Here is a 27,607-nt window from a genome sequence, read left to right on the forward strand (position 1 = left end):
CATATCCAGAGTAGAGTGACCTGGTCTGAAACCAAATTGATGATCAGAAATCAGGCCATTGGAGAAGAGGAAGGATTTAATGTCTGAAGCGATGATGGATTCCATAACCTTGCTGATGATTGAGAGAAGGCTGATTGGTCTGCCGTTGCAGGGATCTGTTTCAGCACCTTTTTTATGCAGCGCAGTAACTTTTGCTGATTTCCAAGCAGATAACCTTGAGCAAATGAGAGGATGAATAGTACAAAGAGAGGGTGAGCAAGAGCAAGGAGCAGGTTTTTGGGACACGTGGGCTGATGCAATCTGGACCCATTGCAGAATCTGAGTCGAGGTTTGACAGCAAGCTCTCCACCTTGTCAGGAGAAAGGGACACAGAGTACAGGGACAGTTGGGTGCGACTGGGTGAGGTAGGTACAGACACCGATGGGTTTTGGACAACATTTCAATGCAAACACAGAGTTTAGGCATTCAGCCTTTTCACGTGCGGTGTCAGCAGTGCGGCCATTTGAGGTAAGGGAGGGGATGGAGGGGGAACATACACCAGAAACAGATTTGATTAGACGCCACCAGGATTTGGAGGAGGGAGAGAGGTTTGAAAGTTCTGACTTGAGCTTCGAAAGATGTTGTTTTCTGGCTCTCCTGAGGGGAGATGCACATTTGTTCTGAGCTTTATGGAAGTAACTGAGATTACCCTCACTTGTATTTGCTTTACATGAGACAAAGGCAAGTTGTTTCAGGACAACTGCCTTGCCACAAGCTTCAATGAACCATGGGCGGGAGGAAGGGGAGGACAACTGAAGACGAGAGGGGATCCATCTGTGCATGAGAGAGCAAGTCTCTTCAAAATAATTCCCAGGATGAGTTGATATTGGAGAAAGTAGCGATGGGAGACCAGTTTAGAAGTTTGATGGCTGCTTGGAGACCCTGCCAGTCGGCTTGAGTGAAATGCCAGACTCGACGGCGCCGAGGTGGTTCTCCGATAACAGCCAGAGAGATGTCCACTTTGACAAGCACGTGGTCAGAAGAACAGCAGATATTTTCAGGGAAATTTATCAAAATCAGATCCAGAAGAGATAGAGTACCATTGGTTGAGATCCGGGTCAGGAAATTGACCGATTGGGTCAGTCCCAATGAGTTGCAGAAAACTTTTGCTGAAGTGCTTTGACAGGTGAGAGAGGTACCACACGTAGCCAATTGAATTGATGACATTTGAAGTCGCCACATATGAGGAAGAGAGAGTTCGGATGAGAAGATAGAAGTTGGTCCATGTTTTCGGACAGTGAGGTGTATATGGAGTCATCACTGTTTGGTGGATGGTACAGTACACATATAAACATGAAGTGGGAGTGGAGAGGAAGCCGGAGCCAGAGGTATTCCTGAGGGTGTGGGGGAGTGAGGGCAGTGCATGGAGAGTGAGGAATAGAGTCTTTGATGGAGAGCAACTCCTCCACCAGGACGAGGCTCAGGTCTATCATACCATTGGATGGAGTAACCAGGGAGACATACTTGGGACTCAGACGTCTTAAGGGAGGAAAATTTCTACGAGGCAGATTATGTCTGATTTGTCAGTGGCAACCTGCATGGAAAGATCTGTAAGGTTTGAGCGAAGGCCCCGGATATTTGAGGTCCACACTGTTAATGAAGAGGGAGGGGAGGAGGCATTTAGTGCAGGGGATGAGAGGGGAGGGGAGGGGAGGGGGAGGGTAAGACAAGGGAGGAGGGGGAGGAGGTAAGGAGAGTTGTTGAAAGTGTGGGGTGTTGCAGAATAGCTTGGGGAGGGGCCGGATGAGGAGGAGAAAAGGCTGTGGTGCTGGGGCAGAGGGGGGCAAGAGAGGGGGCAGAAGGCAGTTGAGGATTTGAGGAGGTGGAGTGAAGAGATGGAGTGAGAGGGCAGTGGAAGGAGGCAGGTTTGTGGATGAGTTGGGGGGAAAACTTTGAGAAGGGTGAGTGAGGGGGGTGAATGGTGGGAGAAGGGTGAGTGGGGAGAGTTGAGAGAGAAGGGTGAGTGGGTAGTTTTTGAGAAAGGTGAGAGGGAGGCTTGGAGGGAGAAGAGTGTGTTGGTTGCTTTGAGAGGGAGGGGTGGGTTGGCACTGAAGTTGGAAAAAAAAAAACGAATGGTTGATGGAAAGCGAACATTCATTGCAAACTGGGTTTTTTAACTTTGAGGTCAGAGATGCGATTAAAGACATTTCTTGATGGATGCAAAAAAGGCGAATTAAGAGAATGGAGAGAAGAAACGCTGGAACCGTTGTTTTTTTTTAGGAAAGGTATGAATGAAAGGTCGAATTGAGAGCAGTCTGTTGAAATAGAAGAATAGTGAATTATGATACAGTAACGAGTACCACACGTGTGAAAGAGGAAGATGAAACAATATAAGAGATCGTTTTTATTATTCTAATTATTATCATCATTGTTTGAGAGAGTTTTCATCAGATTAGGCAATGGAAAGGTTGTAGAAAAAAAATTGTGAGGCGAATGGTGAATTTGGATCGGTAAACGCAGGGGGTGGAAACAGATCACATGGTTATGGGAGAAGCATGTGGCTATGGGAGGTATATAGTCAAAAATGAATTCATTTATTTTAAATAAGGATTGCGTAACGTTCGGAAAAGGGAAGGTTGAAGTAAAATCGTGGAGGTGTATGGTGAATTTGGGACTGTAAGCGTAGAGTGAAGCTGCTGGGTCGATGAAACACATCAGGAAGAGGGTGGAGAGACACAAGTCTTGATAGATGCAAGGCTTATAGATCACCGGCTTTACGGAGGAGGTGTATTGATCACAGGCTTTATGACCATTTTTGTTGCATCACGAGGCATCAGATGAGATCACAGGGCATCCCATGTTGATGTTCAAGATCTTTCTCACAAGCTGGTACAGGGCTACTATAAAAATAAAAATCCATTCCCAGAATGCATTGCACCCAGCCACCCTTGAGCCTGTCTGCCATTGCATGAAAGTTTCATTACCCTCAAGGGATTTTCCATGGCTCGCAAAATACAAAATCAAAATTAATCTGGCTCTGAAAAAAATAAACAAATAAATGAGGTATCAAAAATGTGATGGCAATTTTTTTATGGGGATTAACCGACAACGTAAAGTGAATTTCCCATGTACAAATGGATTCGGCAATGTTTAATGAGTGTACATTTATCGTTCTCAGAGCGATGCATCAAGTATTTTTAGTGTTGGCGTCTGTGGTGTCCCACTTTTTGGAAAGAAAAAAAAAGCAACAACAAAAAATAACATTTGTTTTCATCACGAGGTAAAATTTCAATTGCTACCAATTGGTTAATATTATGAGTTTGCTATACCAGGAACATTCAGAAATCTCTGATCACAGCCCTCTACTTATCAGTATCCTGTTTACACCTCATTCATAATTACGACAGACTTCATTGCCCTCAATTCATCGCTCAAGAAGTGGATGGTTCATTAGGCTCGGTTCATCAGTCGACAAGTGGATCGTTCATTGGGCTCGGTTAATCAATCGATAAGCATATTTGATCAACTCCACAATGCGATTTCCCTTAAAATACATTTTCACTTTTTTCTTTTTAATTCAATCAGAAATTCATAAGAATATATAAACAAACTTCAGTTTGACAATGACCCAACCCAGAATGGCTCTTCCCCCTCAAGCTCATGATGAACACCTAAGCATCCTTCCCAACTCTGTGTTTTGTTCTCATCATATTCTCACTGGAAGCACTCAGAAAAGCAGTGTAAAATCTTATGAAAGAAAAATATTAAAACAGTGAATAGAAGATGTAATATCGGGATGTGACAGCACTGCAGCACAGAAACAAAGATTATGGAGGATCACTTACAAACTGCCCCTCATCGATTCCAATAACTGCTGCTTGAGAAGCTCTTTCCCTCACGTCATCAAGCTTCAGAGCTGGAACTGCAGACATTGATGACCTGCAATCATACAAATTATATGTATGTAAATGGTGTGTATGTAAATGGTGTGTATGTATGTATGTATGTATATATATATATATATATATATATATATATATATATATATATATATATATATATATATATATATACATACATACATACATATATATATATACATATATATATACATACATACATACATATATACATACATACATACATATATATATATATATACATACATACATACATATATATATATATATACATATACATATATATACATACATACACATACACATACACTCACATATATATTGTTGCGGTTTTGGAAATTCACAAAACACCATACAGGTTCTCCGAAGATCAGTTCTCTTGATAAGTAAGTGTTTCAGGTTAGGATTCCCCCACCAATGTGTGAAGGGCTGTGAATCTTGAGGTCGCGTTATTCTTTTCTATCTTTTATTTCAACAAACATCCCCGAACAACAGAAACACCATCACGTCCTCCTCAACGACAGCCGCAAAATGCCACGCTGCGCAACAGTAAAAGCCACATAACATCGACTGTGTGCAAACAGCTGAGGAGCGGCTAATTTGCACAAGCGGATCAAAAGGAGGTCTTCCCCGAAAGAAACCCACAGGTGACGTCAGACTTGGGGTTTCCCGCGAGGCTCACCATGGGTGAGAGGTCGGAGGTGAAAAGTGGGCGGAGCCTGGCCTCGGGTTGAGAGATCAAAGAACGGCTCGCCTCAGGCCAATATAAGGAAGGAGCTCGAACGAGTTCGAGGCTGACTTCGGAGATTCATCGCTTATTCGGAAGCTGATTCGGGAGACGGGCGAAGCTTGGAGAGTAGAGTGTCGGGTGAGGTGTGTGTATGCGCCGATCGAGGAGATATTCTTCGCTCCCAAGGATATTCCTCGCTGTCTGGTGTCTGCAGTCATCACGTCGAACAGCCGGAGTCGAGCAAGCTGCGTCACGGTCCGGGTAAACGGCCACGAGTCGGTCGAGCGGTGCTGAGGCAGTGGACGGGTCATAAAAGGGCATCAACTCTAAAAAGAGCAAAGACCCGTTCACTTCTCCGAGCGCATCGCCGGCCAGGCCCGACCGCCCAGGCCGCAGTGAAGGCCGGATCGTTCAGGGAGAACCGAGCAAGCCGCTCGCCAAGCTGCTCAAGCCGCCCGGCCGCTCAAGCGACCGGCACGTGCGACAGGAGGGCCAAGGCAGAGACAGCAAGGGTCACTGACCCGAAGACCTTCGAGCCGTCACAAGGGGCGGCAAGGTAACCTGCCCGGCCTCTTGTGAGCCTCCGGTCATCCAGGCTCCAAGTGGAAATAAAGGCTCACGAGCCCTGTTCTTTTCTGGGGGTTTTATATGAAAGTGTCTGTGGCGCCTTGTCTGGTGAAGTAGAACTGAATTAAGTACATCATACATCATAAGAATTAAGTACATATAAAAACGAGTAGACATCAGCTGTAGGCTTTTGCTCGTGTCTTGCCCCCTTCCCCCCATTGATTGCATGCCTGTATAATAAATGCCCCATTGTTTGAATGTACATCTGCTCGTTGCGTCATTTTCCTCCCATTGACTGCCACGGCACGATCGGGAAATTAGCCGGATATTAAAGCCGAATTAAAGTGGTAATTGGTCCGACGGAACTTGGCGATTAAAACCGCTCGGCAATGCACACGGAAAGAGCGCCCTTAGCGGCTCGTTTCCGTACAAGTTCCGTCGAGGTATAAATTCTCGGTACTTCTATCTGCGCGGATAATTAGGTATATCGAGATTCGGCGATTAACCCTGTACCGCGGACAGAATATTGACAGTTTATGATCCGTCAAGGCATCCGTTGCAGGGTTCCGGAGTTGTCCGGAAGCTACGACTGAATTCCGGGTTTTCGGCAGGCGTGCGACTGCGTTTGGGCTGAAGCGGTCGTGTGTAGGCCGCCCGAACCGGCGAATTCGTAACAATATATACTAGCCTAAACCCCATCACAGACGGATTCCGTTCTATGAGCCCAATATGACAACCAGTGGCGGCTCTTGTGAGAGCCAGATCCCAGTCGATGTACTCCATGGCCTTACCTAATGAGGCCGACAAAACGTCCTTGTACACAACATTTTTGGTGTACAGTACGCCTTGCAAAGAAGTCCCCTGATTTATGCACGTGTCTACTTTGACATACAAACACCGTGTCAAAACTTCTCAGGTCACAGTACCGAGAAAAACGTGACGCGACCGCTGGGAGCACAAAATTGGTCCTTCAGGATTAATATATAGATACAATTTTTCCTGTTACATTTTTGTGTCAAATTCACATTCTGAGGTAGTCAGCATGTGCAGAAGAGGGTTTTACATTGCAGACGCTATTTTTGAGGAGTGGAATTACACCTCTCAGCGGTGACGGTCTGTCGACGACAGACGTAGTGACGTCAGCGAATGACCGATGATGTCATGACGTCATGACGTCCTTACGCCTCTCAGCGGTGACGTCACACATCGCCATGTAAACGAATGTAAAATGAAAAGTGTTTATTCTGCTTCAGAGTTGAAGTTTGACTATTGCCACTATGTGCGATGCACTCTTACAGGTACGAAGTTTCTATCAGTCCAGGTCACAGTTCTGAGAAAAACGTGACGCAACCACTCGGAGGAGCACAAAATTGGTCCTTCAGTATATATATATATATATATATATATATATATATATATATATATATATATATATATATATATATATATATATATATATATATATATATATATATATATATATATATAAAATTGACCCTTCCCACACTCCGCCAGCCAAAGCTGTGTAAGGCAACCCAAGGAAAACTTACACAAGGTAAGTGCTACGCTGTTTCAAACCCTGCCCAGAGTTCCTCAACAACTATAAAGACGTTCACACATGATAATCCCAATGCTATTCACCCCCTCAGTGACCAGCCCTGTTTTCCAACTTATTGGCGAATATTCTTCGGGTAGAGGAGTGTGGGAGGGGTCAATTATTTATGTAATCCTAGCCACCTGGGCTGAGTTAATTGGGTGAGAGCTGATTGGCTTGTCCCTCCCTTCACAGGTGAGAGATGTGGGTGTGTCTTTTTTATATACATAGAAACACACACACACACACACACACACACACACACACACACACACACACACACACACACACACACACACACACACACACACACACACACACACACTGTGATGTGTATTTCTGGCTACCGTCGATCTTCCTTGAAGTCCAGCAAAAAAACCCACTCTAACCTCGGTTTCCACGATTGCTGTTTTAACTATTGCGGCATTTTCAAGGAACCAAACCCCGTGATATTGGAGGGTTTACTGTGCAGCACATTTGACAAGTGGTTTACAAAATCCTTCAAATTCCCACGACTCACCGGTCATGCGTACATATGCCATCGCCACCGTAGCGGACGTCGTGCGAGTATTTAATGAGAAGGCAATCATGTCGTGCGAGTTGGTAGCGCCTAACACGGCGCAGTAACTCCGTGCTGATTGTAAAAACAAAATAATAAACACATCAAACTTGAACGCAATGAGCAAAATTAGAATTTAAATGTCTGCATGAAAAAAATTCAACAACTTACCTCTTCCCAGAAAACATCGGGCCAAAGATAACCTGAAACCCAATGATAAATTCAAAATGAGATGAAATCAAAAACATTAATCAATGTTAGCATGTCAGAGGCACCAGAAGTAGAACAAAATATCTGATTTATTCAGATGCAAGAAACAGGAATGAATGATTAATGTCAAAGACCAAATCAAAACTACTGTAAACACGAGATAAATAGAAAGAAAATATAATTGCTTGAGGGATTATTTTAACGCATCGATGCTATTGAGATATTTAAAGGCATAGATGTGCAAAGCTTCACACATGTAAGAAGGAAAGTCACCGATGCTGTCCATTTCACCTGGATCTGGCCACGGATTTTTAATGGAGAGAACTCGCCAACAATGTCCATGTTGATGTACTTCTCTGTTTTTCCTCTCTCATGCAGTCAGCCTTCACACTCTGGGGTTTCCTCCTTTCGTGTTCACTTTTAAAACGGATTTTTTTCTGCAGGCCAGACGTGAAACAAAGATTACAAGGATGGACAACAGATTATAACTTTAAAACAACAATTTAAACTTCCTCGCATCTGTATAAGAGGTGTGTGTGTGTGTGTGTGTGTGTGTGTGTGTGTGTGTGTGTGTGTGTGTGTGTGTGTGTGTGTGTGTGTGTGTGTGTGTGTGTGTGTGTGTGTGTGTGTGTGTGTGTGTGTGTGTGTTTTTTTTTTCTGAGATGGCTAAACGGATATTCAAACTTTCAGAGTTTCACCAGTGAGTGCTTTGGAGTGTTTAATGCAATAAAATAAAATAAAATTGAAAAAGGAAGTTGGATAGGTTGGAAGAGACGAAGAGGGGGACACAGAGAGAGAGAGAGGAAGAGGGGGACACAGAGAGAGAGAGTGAGAGTGAGAGTGAGAGTGAGAGTGAGACTTTTATGTCCTTTTATTAAAAAAGTATAAAGGATAAAAATTCAATACAACAAAACAAAGGATTATATACAAGAGTGGAAAAAAAAAGAAGAGAAGAAACCAATTCAATTTTCAAGTAATCGATAAAGCATTGATAACAGTTTATACACAAGGAACACCCCAAAAAAATACATTAGAGAGAGGAGAAGAAGATGGTAAGATGGGAGAAAGCAACACAGGCTCCACACGTACCGCCAGAGACTGAGCAACAGCCCCTTGCGTTTGCACGTGCGGAGACACACACACACACACACACACACACACACACACAGAGAGACAGAGAGACAGAGAGACAGAGAGACAGAGAGACAGAGAGACAGAGAGACAGAGAGACAGAGAGACAGAGAGACAGAGAGACAGAGAGACAGAGAGACAGAGAGACAGAGAGACAGAGAGACAGAGAGACAGAGAGACAGAGAGACAGAGAGACAGAGAGACAGAGAGACAGAGAGACAGAGAGACAGAGAGACAGAGAGAGAGAGAGAGAGAGAGAGAGAGAGAGAGAGAGAGAGAGAGAGAGAGAGAGAGAGAGAGAGAGAGACTTCTCCCCTTTGTTACGAGAAAATTCAAGTTTCACATGGTGAAGTATGTTTGTACAAGCATCAAAATGAATAACCCTGAAAGGAAGGGATGACAAAGAGGTAATATTAAATTTATAAATTGATTCTTGGAGCACCACCAACCATGCTACATAAGGATTGTTTCACACACCACCGGTTTTTAAATGAAGCAGGATCTTGAGTTTCAAACTCAAAAAGAACACGCAACGTAACCAATGCTTTAAAAATAGTTAAGACGTCATCAGCTAAAACATCAGTGTTCTGCAATTTTCGCTTCCTCGATAAATAAATGGCAGGTTTTGCTTCAGAACACAAAAAGTTTGCTAAAAGACATTCATTTTTACATTGATACAAGACATTAAAACCAAATATAAAAACACTGTGTAAAAGACAAACCGAGCCCCCGGATCACACGTGACATGATTCCAAAAAGCGAGGCCAACCTTGAACATTCAATGAAAATGTGAAAAATGGTCTCCGGGGTGTTGCAAAAGGGGCACAATTCCGAGTTTTCAGGACATATATGGTGGGACAGGATGTTGCAAGGCAGGATGCTGTGCGCCAGCCGCCACTGCAGATCACCCGAGCGCTTGACAATAAGTTCCCTGTACATCACCTGCCATTTTATTGTAGTGGAAAGGTTAGCTTGAAGCAGCGCTCGCCAATGAGCTTGTGGCTCTGCAGGTTTGTCAGGAAAAAGGGTGAAAACACATAGATTGTACACTGAGGATTTCGCCATCCGGTTAAAGGGCATAAAACTTTGTAAAAAAATTAACAGATTTGGGAATGGACATTGGGAAAGATGGAGGGCATCTTCAATGTCTGGGTCCCATTTTAACCCGGTTTGCTTAAAGGTCCGTAGGATCACAGAGAAAATTCTGCCAATAACTCTGATGGACCTCACACTGGTGGCCACGGCAATGTCAGCAGCTGGCTTCCATCTATGTACAAGGGGGTTCCTGAGGTGTTCAACTCTGGTAACGCCGACATCAATAAACTTTTGCATGAAAGATCTGTCACGGCACGGCGAAAAGAAAACGCCTGCCATGCTTCCAGCATGCTTCGGTAAAAAAGGGGGACCGATGTCATATCCACGTGGTTCGTGTTGAGAAGAAAGAGCTCGTCACCATAGCCAAGTTTTCCAGCTTGCTTAAGCAAGCAATGGGCAAAGGCTTTCCATGGGACGTCGGAGTATAGAAGCCTTCGTGCTGACAGGAGGCGGAAAGCCATCACTTTGCTCGTTACCTCTATTAGCCCCTGTCCACCCTCTGTTGTCGGTAGGCTTAGTATTCCTGGCCAGAGCCAGTGCTCCCCCCCCCCCGTCCCCCCAGAAAAAGTCCACAAAAAGACTTTGAAGTTTTCTTAGGATAAAAGCTGGGGCCTGCAGTGCCTTAAAAACATGCCATAGCATTGATGCCGCAAGATTATTAATGACTAGAGTGCGACCCCGGTAGGAAAGCTGCTTCAATAGTCCCCTCCATTTTGTTAACCGCTGCTCAGTTTTGGTAATCAGCGATTCCCAGTTTTTTGAAATAAAAACTGGAATTCCAAGAAAGACACCGAGGTAGTGTATTCCTTCATTGGTCCATTCAAGCTGCCCTGGCAGGGTTGGAGGGGGAGTCTCATTCTGTGGACCTAAATTAAAAGCTTTGCTCTTTTCCATATTAACTTTAGTCGAGCTAGCCAGGCTAAATTCCTTGACAGACTCAACCAAAGCACGAACATAGTCATCTGAGCGCACAATTGCACAGAGATCATCCGCATAAGCAATGGTTTTTACGGGATTTTCTAACGGCAGAGGATAAAACCCTTGCAGCCGCGTGCATAAACGATGTAGTAAAGGTTCAATTGATAGGGAGTATAGAAGGCCAGACAGGGGGCACCCTTGACGGATACCTCTGGTAACAGGGAAAGGCTGACTTAAGATGTTATTTACTTTAAGCACACTAAAAATATTATTATACAATAGTTTGATATAGCAAGTAAAATTGTCCTTAAAACCAAACCCCCGTAAAACAGCAAAGAGATAAGAATGATCAATTGTGTCGAAAGCTTTTTCTTGGTCTAAAAACACCAGACCAACATTTCTATGTTCAGCAATACAAATATCGATCATGTCACGGACAATAAAAATACTATCGTGTATTGCCCTTTTAGGAATGCAATAAGATTGATCTGGGTGTACAATCTCCTCAATCAAAGGTTTGAGGCGGTTGGCAAGAACTTTCGAGAAAATCTTGTAGTCCGTGCAGAGGAGTGAAATGGGACGCCAATTTTTAAGTTGCTGGAGGTCTCCTTTCTTAGGTATGAGAGCGAGTGTGGCCCTGTGACAGCTAAGTGGTAACGAGCCTGACCGTAGGCTATCAACCAGGAGGTCAAGCAGCTCAGGTCCCAACAAATCCCAGAAGGCTTTGTAAAACTCTGCAGGGATTCCATCAAGTCCAGAAGCTTTACCTGTGGGCAAAGTTTGCAAAGCAATAGAAAGTTCATCAAGAGTCACTTCCTTTTCAAGTTTTTGACATGCAGATTCAGACAAGGTGGGCAAAGAGGTGGTTAAGGAACGAATCATGTCTTCCTTAGTGTTTCTGGCACAATACAAGTCAGAGAAGTATTGTTTGGTCAAGCTCCTAATATGTTTTGGATCGTGTATTGCTCGGCCTCCTGGTGTCCGCAGCGAAGTTATTTGCTGGTTTCTCTTTTTTTGCGCTAAAAACGCAAAAAAAAAAAAAAAAAAAACTTGGAAGGAGTATCGATAAAGCTGTAGTTCTCCATTCGCAGCCTTATTCGAGCCCCTCTGGCTTGTTTTGTACAGAGTTGAGCGAGGAGGGCTTTCTTCGTTGTTAGTAGAAAACTAGTCCTTTCAGCACTGGGAGTTTGAAAGGTTGACTGGAGAGACAATATTTCTTTAGCAATTAGAGATTGCAGCACAGATTCATTCTTGGTACAAAAGGAGCTATATTGCTGGCAAAAGGTCCTGATGTGGGTTTTCCCATTGTCCCACCATTGTGCGAGGCAGGAGTAGGAAGGCTTCCGTTGTCGTAAAACTTCCCGAAAGGCTCGGAAGGTGACAGGAAAAGCGTCATCTTGCAGAAGACTCGCATTGAAGGTCCAATGGGCAGTGCCACGATTTCGAACCGGGGAAAGTATATGAAGAACAACCATGTGATGGTCCGAAAAGCCACTTGGGGTGATGTCAACATGGTCGATGACATTTAAAGAGTCATTATTGATGTAAAATCTGTCTATCCTTGCAAGAGATAGCCGGCCATTTGCACATCGGCACCACGTGTATTGTTGTGCAGATGGGTTCTGGAGTCTCCATACATCCATAAGGGAGAATTTGGACAAGGCCCTCTTTAAGGGTGCCGTACTTGGTGGGTGGGGCTCTTCTCCATTACGATCAAGGGTGGGATGCAGTGTGCAATTAAAGTCCCCACACAGACAAACAAGACCATCAAAATCAAGGTGTGTGAGGAACATTTCTAACTGTGTAAAGAAAACTAGTCTTTCTGTGCTCGTACTTGGTGAATATACATTTCTTAAAGTGTGTTTATAACCATTATAAAGGAAATTAACTGAAACTAAATGCCCTTTAATAATCTCCTTGAAAGTGACATTTTCAGGACAGAAAGAAGGATTTAAATAAATAGCCACTCCAGCACTAGGACAGGTCAAGCTATGAAAGAACCATTGTCCTTTCATGATGCGAGTCCATTCGCTCGAGCACGAAGAGCTACATGTTGTCTCTTGCAAAAGAACATCAAAATGTTTTTGCTCGACAAGCAACTTTACCTGAGCTTTGCGCAGGGGTGAACGTCCCCCATTTATATTTAAAGTTACAATAGAGAAGGTCATAGTGTAGGTAGGGAGGGTTTGTCAGTTAAAAGGAAGTTGGGTTGTGCTTGTAGCTCTTTCCGAGCTTTCAGTACACACTTCCTCAGGCGAAATACTTGTGACTCAGTCACACCAAGTTGTTCAGCCTTGAGGAGGAGACGTCTTGAAGAGGTTATAAAGCCAGACAGGTTCGGGAAGAAGGTTATAATCTTAACGTTTTTCTTTCGAAAAGTGTCCTGAAGAAACTGGAGAATTTCCATGGGTGATAAATCATCACCACCCTCCAGTTCCTTGGCTATTGCTGGGTCATTCCAGACCTCGCTAACAGCCCTAGAGGCAAACGACGAGGCCCCATCTGAGTCGTAATCCGAATGGTTTTTATTTTTCTCCTCACACACTGAAGTCGATGTTCTCACAACGGGAAAATAATCTTCTGCTAAAGGTGTAGCTGTTTCCACAGCGGGAGTTTTAAAGACCGTAACAGGGATTACCGTTTTTGTATCGGAGGCTTCGCACTCTCCTTCTGGGGCTGTTACTTCTTCCTCCTCCATCACCTCAGGCACTTCGTCCTCAGCAGGGCACGCGAGGAGAGCAGGTTTGTGGTTCTTGATTTCAATGTCAGTAACCGGGGTGGTGACCACAACATGTTGGGGCATTGCGCTCGGTCCTTGTTCGTGAGAGGAATGAACGGAAACGTATCCTCCCTTTTCAGTGAACACACTGAACCTATTCTGCAGCAGAGGACCAGCTGCAGGAGCTTCTGTTTCTAGGATAGAAACATTGCGTTCGGTCGATGGCGCTATCGTTTTCGAACAGCTCACCTGTGTGTCCTCACTTCCACTTCCTCTTTTATAATTCCTCTTGGAGGACGCGGGTTTTATCACCTGGGGCTGGGGGTTATTACCGGACACGGGATTCGCTTTCTTCACAGTCGAGGAAGAAGAAGAGGAAGACGTATCCTTGTTGATGAGGTTTATTTCATCGTTTGACGAGGTCGCCTTTGGGCAAGATCGTTTCAAGTGTCCAAAATTACCACATTCTAAACATTTCAGGGTGTCAGTGGTTACGGAGACTTGGTAATCATGATTACCAATTTTGAGTTTTAAAACGATGTTCAAGGTTCTTTCAGCGTTAGAGGGAGGAAAGTACCACATAAGCTTGTCTCCGAAAAGACATCACATGCTTCGTCCGATCGTCCTGGCTACGTAAAGGTAACATAGTGATTTGAGAAACCACAGTACCATAACGAGATAATTTGTAGATCAACGTCTGATTCTTCAGGAAAGGAGGAGCGTTCGAGATAATGACCTTCAAGGCCGGTGTGTCGAGAGGGGAGACGAGCACGAAATGTCCGTCATCTGTTGATAGTCCAGTCGATACGATTTCATGAACCAGTTTTGTCTCAGAAACGAAGATGTCTCAGATGTTTTGTCTCAGACACGTTTGTTCATTCGTGAGGCTGCACAAACTTTGTCAGTAACGACTATGTTTCCCGTAGCGACAACGAGATCCTCGACGTCGTCGGGCGGGACACAGACGACGCCATGTTTTCTTGTTAATGCTTCAAATGCCGCATAACGGGAATACGAAGTCATGTTTAGGAAGGGGGAGGAAGGGTGATTACTCTCGTAATTAAACACGAGCCGAGACAGGTTTCCAAAGGAAATAAACACAGCTCCAGTGAAGAAAAGACGATCAGTTGAAGGCCCGGGATGGGCTGCCAACAAAAAGCTATCCACAAGAAGCTGTGGGCTCTTTCTCTCTCTATCACAGGGAAAAAAAAAAGAGGTATGCGAGGAGAAAACAGGGGGATGGGGAGAGGATGGGATGGGATGAACCGAAAGGCAAACCGAGAAACAACAAGGACAGATGGGCAGGGTGGGGTGGGGTGACAACGGCGCGAGGTCGAACAAAGATGGGAGGGTGGGGGCTCAAACAACGATGCGTAGAAGGAAAACAAAGGAAGCGAGGTGAAAAACGATACGAAAGGGGATAGGAAGGCGAAAAAACAGGGCAGATCACAGCTCATCAAGACCACATAACCAACATGACACTCCACTCGACTCACCAACAGCCAGCAGGGGGGGGGGGAAAGAAAGAGAGAGAGAGAGAGAGAGAGAGAGAGAGAGAGAGAGAGAGAGAGAGAGAGAGAGAGAGAGAGAGAGAGAGAGAGAGAGAGAGAGAGAGAGAGAGAGAGACAGAGAGAGACAGAGAGACTTTGCAGATGTCAGACAATCAGATTGCAGATGAAAGCTTTGTAAATGGTTCGAAGTTCAGGTGTGCCAAAGAAGGACTTTGCACGACATAGGATGCCCAGTTGGCGACTCTCTTTGGAGGCCAGCTTGGAGATGTAGCTTTCCCAGGAACTATCGTGGCAGGTACTGAGACTCAAAAGCTTGAATGAAAGGAGGATTTCTTCTGGAGGATTGTTGAGAAAGTATACTGAACAAAAATATAAACGCACCAAGCGATTGTTACAATTTTACCTCGAACTCATTAATACTAAATCTTCACAACAATTTGGTTATAGAATCCATGACAATTGAGCATTAAATTTCAAAGAGTTCCTTGAGAATTCTGGCGACAGTCTTTGCGCTACAACAGCCGACACAACCGAGGTGTCACTGTCAGAGTTCACACAGTCAGTAGCGGGTGTGTCCACCGTTGGCGTCGCGCAGAGCGGTGCATCTCCGGCGCATGGACATCACCAGATTATCGATGGTGGCCTGAGGGATGTTTTCCCATTCCTCCTGGAGAGCCACACGGAGCTGGCGGACGTTCTCTGGGACTGCGTAACGTTGTCGTACGCGTCGATCAAGAACGTCCCAAAGGTGCTCGATGGGCGACATGTCGGGAGAATATGGAGGCCAGTCGAGGACATCAATGTCCTCCTCACCGAGGAAGTCCATGCAGATCCTGGCAACATGGGGGCGAGCATTGTCGTGCTGAAACGTCACATGGTGAAGGCGCACAAACGGCACGACGATGGGTCTGAGTATCTCGTCCCTGTACCGCTGCCCGTTCAAGTTGCCTTCAATGAAATGAAGCCGAGTGCGCTCTCCATGGCATATGCCTGCCCACACCATAACACTGGCACCACCGTGTGACACCCGACGAAGGACATTGGCGTCAGTGTAGCGCTACCCAACCCGACACCAGACGCGGAGTCTGCCATCAGCCCGATACAGCTGGAACCGCGACTCATCGGTGAACAGCACTCTCCTCCATCGTGCGAGGGTCCAGCGCAAGTGAACATTGGCCCAGTTCAGTCGGGTCTGACGCCGGACTGCAGTGAGGTCGATTCCCCGGTGTGGTCGGCGGGCTCGGAGGTTGGCCTCCCTCAAGCGGTTACGCACCGTCTGGGCTGAAATGCGCCTGTTATGCAGCCCGACAGTCTCATCGGCAGTCCTCGTGGCCGGTCGGAGTCGATCCCGGAGATGTTGCAGCCTCATGTGACGATCCTGACCGGCGGTGGTCACACGTGGTCGCCGGTTCACGGTGCTTCCAGTCTCTCTGAGGCGTGTTCTCAGGCGGCTAATGGTGGAGTGGTGGACATTGAAGTGTGCTGCAACGGCCCGTACTGACGTCCCAGCATTCAGCATGCCAATAGCGCGCTCCCTCAAGATTTGTGACATCTGTGGCATGTTGACATTTGGCACCAGTCCACATTTTGGGGAGGCCTTTTATAGGGCAAGCTATAGGGAGTGTTTGTGTCCTGGTCACGCTCACTGACCATCACTCTGTCAAGCCCCATGGTGCTCATGGGAAGGATTACTCAACGTGCGAGTCCACACACTCAGTGGTCAATTTCAATGGGAACATCTGTCTTGAGAAAAACAAAGGAACCATTGCTCAAACATATCATCGGTTTGACCATTTTCCCATAATGGCAATCTTGACTTAGATATTTAGGTTGGTGCGTTTATATTTTTGTTCAGTATAGATGGGGGCGGGGGTGGGGGGAGGGGGGTTCCAGACAGTCGTTTCGGAAAGACATGGTGAGGGTATGAGATTTGGCAGGAATTTTGTCCAGTAGAAGCCGAGATATGAATTTTCAATCTCAATGTTAAAGCTGCATGCAGAAAAACCGTTCCAGATAAAGGGAGGGTGCTTTGTGCCTCCCTTGATTCATCAATTTGTGTGCAGTCTTGGGTCTGGTGATATATCGGTTATATCGATATTGTCGATGCAAATTTCTCCAAAATTAGCATTATGGGTTTGAGGGTGATAAAAAGATTAAATGTTGCCAATTAAATCCAATTGATTAACTGAAAAAGTGAATGTTTCAGCATATTGCACAATGTATGGTAATAACCTTTCGTAAGAAATGTATTCAAAAACAACATGCATCTTACATCGATGGAACCAAACATGCATCTTATTTAGCCAAGGGATTCTCATATATACACTAGAAGGGGACTCGGTAGAGCGCATACCTCTGCCATGCAACGCCTGATCCACGAGAACATATCAGACCCAATAAATTTTTGAATTTATTGTGGTCTTCAGCCCTACATAGTTTTTGGCCCCATCTCTCAATGGTAAAGAATCACTTTAAAAGTAAAATAATTCTCGTATCCAGACCCAGATTCGGCTCTTCTCCAAAATTGAACCAGTTCGTCCTTGTCACACACACGTCAAAAGTTTCGTCCAAATCCATCCACAACTTTTTGAGATATCCTGCACACAGACAAACAGAAAGGGGTGAAAACATAACCTCCTTCATCTTCGGTGGCGGAGATAATTTTCGTGTGTCAACGATATGTACGTCATGTATGAATACGTAATGGACCATTGGACCATTGCGTATTTTTGTAACGTGCGTAAAAAAAAATTAAATTTTTTTTGTTTTTTGTTTAAAAAAACAAATAATATCGATATCCCGGTATATCCTGTTCATGATCTCACTGGTATATGGATATTGAAAATAATTTTAAAAATCGATATCGACGGAGCCTTGTGCCGTCCCTCAGATGGACAACAAGCTGGGCGTCTCGTCTGCCGGCATTCCTTGTTGGATGTTAAAGATCCCACAGTGTCATTCGTGAAGAGGCGGCGAGCTATCGCCAGCACCCTGAACAAATTACAAATTCCCATCCTGCCCCAACTAGTATAGTCTGTAGAAATGAAAGAAGGAAATGCTGGGAAGGAGGAGAAAGGGGAGAAGTGTGGGAAGAGAGGGCAAGAGGGCGAGAGGGAGACTTCACTGGGAGAGTTCTTTAATACGATATTAACTACTGGAGTGCAAATAACTGACCTGCATACTGTTACGAATTTGGAAGCTTACTGCACACAACAGACAGGTCCTATAGATCAGTTATATCGGTAAGTATGTGGTTCTAGGTAGGGTCCTGTCCTATGTTTAATGGGTGATTAAGTGTACATGCGCTGCGCAGTTTGTTTTTTGTATACCTTGTCGAGGCTCGTATGAGAGCTAACACACAACGCACATAAAGGGGGGCATGAGACAGGAGGGGAGGGAGTGGGAAGGACAAAATAGTGGGGAACAGAGACATTTAGAGATCTGTGGAAGGGAGAGGGATGGGACGGGGAACATGGGGAATAGAAGATGGACATTTCAGGGACTTTCAGGAAGGAAAGCAGGGAATTTGAAGGAGGTGGGCTTGGGTGGATTATCGGGGGTAGAAAAGATCGAGAATTTGGATGGGGGAGGGGTGATAAGAGGTGGTGGTGAACAGCTGTTTTGAAGGCCTGGAGGGAAGAATGGGAATGAATAGAGTGAGGGAGTTTATTCCAAAGGCAGGAAAAAAAGAGGAATGAAAGAGTGAAGGTGAGCAGTGATTCGTGATTTTGGTAGTTTTACCAGAAGGGGGTTGTTGGCGGACCTTGAGCACCCTGCGGAAATGTAGTGGGGACAAATCGCAGAGAGAGCAGAGGGGGCGAGGCTGGAGAGGAGACGGTAGAAGACAGAAAGACCACCGACCAACCTGCGGTGATTGAGTGAGAGGCCCAAAGACTCAGCCTCATTGCGGGAGATGCCAATGATGCGAAATGCCTTGGTTTCTATAGCGTGAAGCCGAGAAAGGTGGGAGGCAGGAGCACCAGTCCAGAGGGGAGAGCAGTACTCTATCAGGCTGCAGACGAAAGCTTTGTATGTGGTCAGGAGCTCAGGTGGGCCGAGGAAGGACTTTGCATGACGGAGGATTCCCAGTCGGCGACTGGCTTTGGAGGCGAGGTTTGAAATGTGGCTTTCCCAGGAAAGGTCATGGCAGATAGTGAGACCCAGAAGCTTGAAAGAAAGGACTTCTTTCAGAGGATTGTTGAGAAAGTGGATGGGGGGGTTTTGTAAACGGTCCTTTCGAAGAGACATAGTGAGAGTGTGAGATTTGTCTGGATTGAAAGACATGTTCCACATGTTGGACCAGTTTGTGATTTTATCCAGATCAGCAGTGAGCGAAGAAGCTGCTGCTTGCCGGTCTGAGAGATGACCGATGGTACGGCAGAGGGTGGGGTCATCAGCAAAGAGATATAGAGGATTTTCCAGAGAGTCGGAGAGATCATTGATGAAAACCAGAAAAACAACAGGGCCCAGAACACTACCTTGAGGAACTCCAGCCTGGACAGGAAGGGGGGATGAAAGAACTCCATTTAGGGCCACACGTTGACTGCGACAGGAGAGGAAGTCTGCGAGCCATGAGTGGAGATGGCCTTTGATACCATAGGAAGAGAGTTTGGTGAGCAGGGCAGGGTGCCAGACTGTGCCAAACGCATGTGATATGTCCAGGGATACGGCTCGGATTTCCTGTCTGGAATTGAGGGCTTCCATCCATTGTTGGGAGAGCAGAAGCAGCATATCCAGGGCAGAGTGACCTGGTCTGAAACCAAATTGATGATCAGAAACCAAGCCATTGGAGAAGAGGAAGGATTTGAGGTCTGAAGCGATGATGGATTCCATAACCTTGCTGATGATTGGGAGAAGGCTGATTGGTCTGTAGTTGCAGGGATCTGTTTTTGCACCTTTTGTGCAGGGCAGTGATGCTTCCTGATTTCCAAGTAGATGGCAGATGGCCTTGCGCAAATGAGAGGGTGAATAGAACAGAGAGAGGGTGAGCAAGAGCAGAAGAGAAGGCTTTGAGGACATGTGGGCTGATGCCGTCTGGACCGGTTGCAGAATCTGAGTCGAGGTTTGACAGCAAGCTCTCCACCTTGTCAGGAGAAAAGGACACAGAGTCCAGGGACAGTTGGGTGCGACTGGGTAAGGTGAGCAGAGAAAGTGATGGGTTTTGGACACAAGATTTTGCTGCAAACACCGAGTTTAGGCATTCAGCTTTTCACGTGCGGTATCAGCAGTGCTGCCATTTAAGGTAAGGGAGGGGATTGAGGGGGAACATACACCAGAAACAGATTTGATTCGACACCACCAGGATTTTGAGGAGGGAGAGAGGTTTGAGAGTTCAGACTTGAGATGAGAAAGATGTTGTTTTCTGGCTCTCCTGTGGGTAGATACACACTTGTTCCGAGCTTTATGGAAGGAACTGAGATTGCCTTCAGTTGGGTTTGCTTTCCAGGAGGCAAAGGCAAGTTGTTTCAGGACAACTGCCTCACCACAAGCTTCAGTGAACCAAGGGCGGGAGGAACGGTAGGACAACTGAAGACGAGAGGGGATAAATCTGTGCATGAGGGAAGCAAGTTTCTTTGAAAGAATTCCCAGGATGAGTTGATGTTCGAGAAAGTAGAGATAGGAGACCAGTCTATAAGTTTGAGGGCTGCTTGGAGACCCTGCCAGTCGGCTTGAGTGAAATGCCAGACTCGATGGCGGTGGGGTGGTTCTCTGATAATAGCCAGAGAAATGTCCACTTTGACAAGGACGTGGTCAGAAGAACCGATTGGAGCGGAGGAAGAGCAGCAGATATTGTCAGGGAAATTTGTCAAAATCAGATCCAGAAGAGATGGAGTACCATTGGTTGAGATCCAGGTAGGGAAGTTGACCGATTGAGTCAGTCCCAATGAGACGCAGAAAGCTTTTGCTGAGGTGCCATGACAGGTGAGAGAGGTACCCACACCAAGCCAACTGGCATGATGACAATTGAAGTTGCCACATATGAGGAAGAGAGAGTTTGGATGAGAAGATAGAAGTTGGTCCATGTTTTCAGATAGTGAGGTGTAGATGGAGTCATCACTGTTAGGTGGACGGTACTGTACACATATAAACATAAGGTGGGAGTTGAGGGGAAGCCGTAGCCAGAGTTATTCCGGGGGTGTGGTGGAGTGAGGGCAATGCATGGAGTGAGGAATAGAGTCTTTGATGAAGAGAGCAACTCCTCCACCAGGGCGAGGCTCAGGTCTGTCAAACCGGAGGAGGGAGAAACCAGGGAGAGATACTTGGGAGTCAGACACGACTTGGGGGAGGAAAGTTTCTGTTAGGCAGATTATGTCTGGTTTGTCAGTGGAAACCTGTATGGAAAGATCTGAAAGGTTTGAGCGAAGGCCCCGGATATTTGAGGTCCATACTTTTAATGAAGAGGTAGGGGAGGAGGCTTTGGGTGGGGGGAGGGGGAGCGTAGGACAAGGGACAAGGGGATGGCAAGGAGTGTTGTTAAAAGAGTGTGGGGGATTGCAGAATAGCTAGGGGAGGGGGCCGAATGAGGAGGAGAAAAGGCTCTGTGGTGCTGGGGGAGAGGGGGGACAAGAGAGGGGGAAGAAGGCAGTTGAGGATTTGAGGAGGTGGAGTGAAGAGATGAAGGTGAGAGGGCAGTGGAGGGAGGCAGCTTTTTGGATGGGAGGTGGGGGGAGCAACTTTGGGAAGGATGAGTGAGGGGGATGAATGGTGGGAAAAAGGTGAGAGGGGAGTTTTTGAGAGAGGTGAGAGGGAGGCTTGGAAGGAAAAGAGTGGGATGGTTGCTTTGAGAGTGAGGGGTGAGAGGAGTGAGTTGGCACTGAAGTTGGAAAAAAGAATGGTTGATGGAAAGCGAACATTCATAGCAAACTGGGGTTTTTAAAAGTTTTAGGTCAGTTATGAGATTAAACACATTTCTTGAAGGATGCAATAAAGGCGAATTCAGAGAATGGAGAGAACAAACGCTGTAACAGTTGGATTTTTTTTTAGACATGATATGAAGGAAAGGTCGAATTGAGAGCAGTCTGTTTAAATAGCAGAAGAGTAGTGCATTCTGATACAGTAAAGAGTACCACACGTGTGAAAGAGGAAGATGAAGCATTATAAGAGATCGTTTTTGTTATTATTATTAATGTTTGAGAGAGTTTAACAGATTAGGTCATGGAAGTGTTGTCGAAAAAAAAAAAATTGAGGAAGAAGAAGAGGAAGAAGAAGAAGAGGATATGAAGAAGAATAAGAAGAATCGGAGAAAGGTAGCGGTTTTTTTTTTATTTTATTTTTTTGTTTTAGATAAGAAATAGAGTGATTAGTTGGGATGGGGTACGTAAAGAAAGTGGGAAAGATAGAAATTGAAGATAATGGGGAGAAAAAACAAACAAACACGATCGTACACCGAGGGGAACAAAGGGTCAGCCTCAAGCCTCAAGGATTGGCCTCAAGCACCCAGTAAGAAAGTTCGACGAAATGTCACAAAATAGCACGATTTTTTGAAACAAAACTGAACTCGGAACACACAGTAACATGTAGGTGAGAAAATAAACAGTTAAAACGGGACAGATAACGACCAGAAAATTAACTTTGAGATCGTCAGCAGGGAGCCCCCAAGGAGACCTGCCAATTCTCCAAACCCAGAACCAGAAGTCCAATTTTATAGTCCAGTTATTTTATAGATAGGATTTTTCCCCAACAACAACACTCTGCTCGCGGCATTCTTCGCACGCTCGCCGGCATGAGCGTGGGCGGAATTCCATATCCCAGGTGGTGTGGATTTCACACCAAATATGGTCACGAAGAGTTTTGTTCTGGCTTGGCGCCAAATAAGGGTATGCGTCATTTTTAACAGTTTGCCACGGTGCGTATTGGGGATTAGGAAGGCCGTTGTTGCCGTAATTGTTTATTTGAAACCGACAGGCCTCGGTAACCATCCGCTCGGGTTACACAAGGTTCGAGCACGGTAACGGCTCATCCCGCTTGAGGCCTGCCGAGGGTGTGAATTCCCCGGTAGCTTTGCCGAGTGGGTAATTAGGTATAGTCATCCCCCATTTATTGCGGGGGTTACGTTCCAAACCCCCCCCCCCACGAGAAATGAAAATCCGTGATGAATGGATGCCTCCCCCCCCCCCCCAAAAAAAGACTTGTCTGGTCTGCTCGGCTTGGCAATGATCGGGTTTGAGGTGCCGGAGATCGACTCGTCTGGTCTGGCCGGCTTGGCAATGATCGGGTTCGAGGTGCCGGAGATTGATTTGTCTGGTCTGGTCGGCTTGGCAATGATCGGGTTTGAGGTGCCGGAGATCGACTCGTCTCGTCTGGTCGGCTTGGCAATGATCGGGTTTGAGGTGCCGGAGATTGACTTGTCTGGTCTGGTCGGTTTGGCTGTGCTCGTCCAACCGCGGCAAACCTTTTTCCTTCCCGAAGCATATATCGAGCACTTTAACCTTCTCCTGGAGCATCAGGATCTTCCTCTGGTGCTTCAGTTCCTTGCCAGAAGCCTTAGAAGGTGCAGGGCGTTTGGGCGGCATCGTAGGGCTTGGAGAAAAAAAAAACCTAGAAAATATTCGAAGTTCACAAGCGAAACATTGTCTCGTGGGTTGTGTGACTGGTCGAGCACCACGCATTATAATTTATTGCTTAAATAACACTGAACAACAAAAAATTTTTACTGGAGATGTGTAAAGTGATTTAGACTAATTTGGGTACGCTGATTTCAAAAATCATAACCGTTTTGCTGTATCACGTCAGGATTTTCAGTAACAGAAATATTCCCATTGCCTAGAAGTCAGGATTTCAATGAAATTTACAAAAATTCATTTATTCATTTATTTCATCATGAATGCTTCAAAATTATAGAAATTACAGAAAAACTCCACTAGAATGTAATTAAAAATGCTTTAGGCATTTGGCTTTGCGTTTGTGCTGCTCTGTGTTAGTTTCACGATGCAGGAACCAGCAGAAATCGCCCATCATGTTCGGGTTGTGCCGCCCTTGGTAACGCGTCTCCATGAGTGAAATCTCTTGGTGGAATCGCTCGCCATGCTCGTCCGAGACTGCTCCCAAGTTGTCAGGGAAGAAGTTCAGGTGCTGGTGTAGGAAATGGATTTTCAGGGACATCCTGGAGCCAAGTTTCCTGAAGGACTCCAGCAGCTGCTGCACTATTTCTTCATAGTTGTCCGCGTGCTCGTTCCCCAAGAAGTTGTCCGTCACAGCTTTGAAGCTCCTCCACGCTGCCAGCTCTTTGGGGTTTAGAGTTGTCGGAAAAGTTTCGTCCTTCATAATCTGTCGGATTTGCGGTCCAACAAAGACACCAGCCTTGATCTTGGCCTCCGACAAGGTGTTGCCAAACTTTTCCTTGAGGTATAAAAACCCACGCCCATTCAGATCCATTGCCCGTTACAAAACTTTTCATCAAGCCGAGCTTTATGTGGAGTGGTGGAAGGAAAACCTTGGCTGGGTCGACAAGGCGACATGCTTCACGTTGTGTCGACCAGGTACATGCTCTTTTTGCTCTTCCCAATCTTTCTTCGTCCAGTGATTCTTGTCGTCTCTGCTATCCCAGAGACAAAGGAAGCACATGTATTTCGTGTAGCCTGACTGCAGCCCTAACAACACCGCCACCACTTTCAAGTCTCCGCAGATGTGCCAGTTGAAGTCATTGTACTTGATGGAATCAAGCAGCTGCCGCATAGTCTCATAGGTCTCTGTCATGCCGAACGCGTGAGCCAGTGGGACTGATGGTTTCTCGTTGCCATTGTGGAGCAAAACAACCTTCAAGCTGTTCTTCCCAGTCGATGAAGAGGCGCCAGTCTGCAGGATCGTGATCACACCCAAGTTCTTTCAACAGACCGTTGATGTCACTGCAGAATGTCATCGTGTCTTCCATCTCAAAGAACTCAGCCATGTCTCTGTGACGTGCTCTGAACAAGGATATCTTGGTGTTAGGTTCAAGTAGATTCCACTGCTGCAGCCTTGATCCAAGCAGCTCTGCCTTCGCCTTTGACAGCGAGAGATCTCTTACAAGATCATTTAAGTCTCCCTGGTTCAGAAGGTGTGATTCTTGAGTGTCGGGTTCAAAGGTTCATCATCACCATCCTCTTCACCACTGCTTACAGCTATGTTCTGATCAGCTGGAGGTGTTGGAGCAGGGGTTCTCGTCATCATGAGGCACAGGTTTACAAGCAGAGACGCAGTCAGCGTACTTGATGTGACCTTTATTCTTCTTGTTGAAGCCGGCGATGCTTGTGCAGCAGAAATAACAATCATCATGATGATTCTACGGCTCACGCCATATCATGGGCACCGCAAATGGCGTGCTCGCGCGCTGCCCACCAACCACTGAGTCAAGGTTGTGTGACAGCTTGTGCAGCAGATGTGTGGTGCCCAGCTCTGTTCTTGGTCCCCACCTTACACCCGAAGTAGTGAAAGTAGGCGGCCTTCATTTTCACTGCTGTAGATATACTTCGCTGTTGATCTTTTTTGGTATACCGACCACAGACATAACAGAAGTTGTCAGGATGATTGGTACAGGAACGCCTACTCATCTTTATCTGAAAGAAAGAAATATAACACAAGTTAACAACAATTGTACGAAATAGACATGTCAAAGACATATGTAAATTTCATTGAAATCCTGACTTCTAGGCAATGGGAATATTTCTGTTCCTGAAAATCCTGACGTGATACAGCAAAACGGTTATGATTTTTGAAATCAGTGTACCCAAATTAGTCTAAATCACTTTACACATCTCCAGTAAAAAAAAAATTTTGAAATTTGTTGTTCAGTGTAATTTATATTTTATATATTATTACCGCGATATTCCAGGGGAATCCGCAGAAAAAATTAGTTAGGTTCCAAGGGAAAACCCACGATGAACCGGGGGCGTGATTGGTGAACCGCGATATAGCGGGGGATTACTCTATTGAAGTTTGGCAATTAACCCTACCCCACGTGGTCGAATTATTGGCGATTCATGGTCCTGTAAGGGCCCGTGCCTTTCGGACTTATCAGAGGGTCAATACCTAAACTCCGGTGTGTTCGCTGGAGCCAACTCTACTGCTCCCTCTCACGGTCGTGCTCGCCACCGATACCCGACTCCACAACAGCACAACGAGGTGTGTTCGGTTACCAAGCAGCTTAATAGCGCTTGCCAAGCTTGCAGTTCCTTTTCAATAAGAAATATCGCCCAAGGACCAATGACAAGAAATATCGGTTAAGCTTGGTTCATCCCACCTAGTTGTGATCATAATCGGTCTCTGCATAAGAAAAGCTATTCATTACTTATATCAATTAATCAATTAAAACACCAAAAAGTCCGAAATTAAATTGATCGATAAATTTTAACACCACAAATGGTGGAAACACTTTAAAGGTCCCCTGACATGCCAAAGTACATAAATTTCATTTATACATGTCCTGGAGGAGTTTTTCATCATGATTTCAGATCTGACAATGTTTTTTTCACAATACTCATTCTGTAAAATGTAAAATTAAAAAAACACAAACATCTTCGGGAACGCCCCTAAAAATTCTCCTGAAAGGGGCATAACCCACATGACGTCATATAAAGGATGTCAAAGGCTGCACTCTAATTACTCGGGATGGAGGTCTACGTGATTCTATTGGCTTGCTGTGCGTTTCCACATTTGATTGGTCGACTCAATCGCTTCGCTCATTTCTGCTTTAAAAAAATCAAACATTTGTTTTTGAATAATGGATGACATGGACTTTCACTTGTCTGGTAGCGACAGTGAGTGTGAGAGAAATGAAGGATTTTGGTCTGAATTTGGAGAATTGTTGGATAACGTAGTCGCGGGAGGTGAAGTTCAGGCAGCTGGAAGTGAAATACGGCCTTACCAGTTCGAGTCCGAAGCAGGAAAAGCAGAGAAAAATGGCGACGAAATTCCCGGAGTTCATGATGATCAGGAGGACATCGAAGGAAGACTCGGAAATAACAACTGGTTCGACTAAATCCCATTCGTAATTCAATCATGTAAATTCGACTTGCATACTGCTCGATATCAGAAATATTTTAGTGAGGTGACGTGAACAGCGCAGCGGACATGTTGCCCCACGGTGAATTAATCACAAACAAGGCCGGCGTAACCATGAAAAATATGCGTTTGCCTCGTAACGTCACCAAATGAGGTCATCATGTCTCAAGCTTGACATATCTCGAAAGCACTCATCGAGGTGTTCAATTTGAGGTGCGACACGATATGGTTCCTAAAACTTGAAAATTTGACCTTGGGGTCAAAAATGTTTGACCTGAGGCGCTAATCATGAAGGTCAAGGCCAATCGCCACCAAAAATTAATCAGCTGAGCGCCAGACCATGAACTATATTCCCATGAAGTTTGAAGACGATCCGATCAAAATTACTCAAAAAATAAGGGTTTCGTCGACTCCCCTGATTTGCGACAGTGACCTTGACCTTCAAAATTTTGTGCGCTGAAAGGGACCTCTATAGGCCTCTGATATGCGAAGTTACAAAAATTTCCAATGATAACTGTGCTCTGCAGAGTGATTTATACGTGATTACAGACCAACAACAACAAAAAAAACACATCAAGGTCAAGGCCAATCGCCACCAAAAATTAATCAGCTGAGCGCCAGACCATGAACTATATTCCCATGAAGTTTGAAGACGATCTGATCAAAATTACTCAAAAAATAAGGGTTTCATCGAC

General features: G+C 45.5%; 1 protein-coding gene across 5 annotated transcripts in view; it reads right to left on the minus strand.

Moving 5' to 3' along the window:
* The window catches only part of TK1 (thymidine kinase 1), an 87,137-nt gene that overhangs the window by 13,844 nt on the left and 45,686 nt on the right, over positions 1 to 27,607 (minus strand). For 4 of the 5 annotated variants that reach the window (XM_085862879.1, XM_085862881.1, XM_085862876.1 and 1 more), the window contains 4 exons: positions 7,851 to 7,996; positions 7,521 to 7,552; positions 7,311 to 7,424; positions 3,825 to 3,918 (listed from right to left, as the gene is read on the minus strand). In XM_085862879.1, coding sequence (XP_085719005.1) covers positions 3,825 to 3,918; positions 7,311 to 7,424; positions 7,521 to 7,552; positions 7,851 to 7,901 — 291 coding nt within the window. In that variant the 5' untranslated portion in view covers positions 7,902 to 7,996. Of the gene's footprint in view, positions 1 to 3,824; positions 3,919 to 7,310; positions 7,425 to 7,520; positions 7,553 to 7,850; positions 7,997 to 9,459; positions 9,688 to 27,607 lie in introns of those variants that run through there. The other variant, XM_085862880.1, reaches the window with a different exon arrangement.

This window comes from Eptatretus burgeri, chromosome 17 (genome assembly GCF_056783735.1).
Source record: "Eptatretus burgeri isolate ZD-2024b chromosome 17, Ebu_testis_v1, whole genome shotgun sequence".
NCBI lineage: Eukaryota > Metazoa > Chordata > Myxini > Myxiniformes > Myxinidae > Eptatretus > Eptatretus burgeri.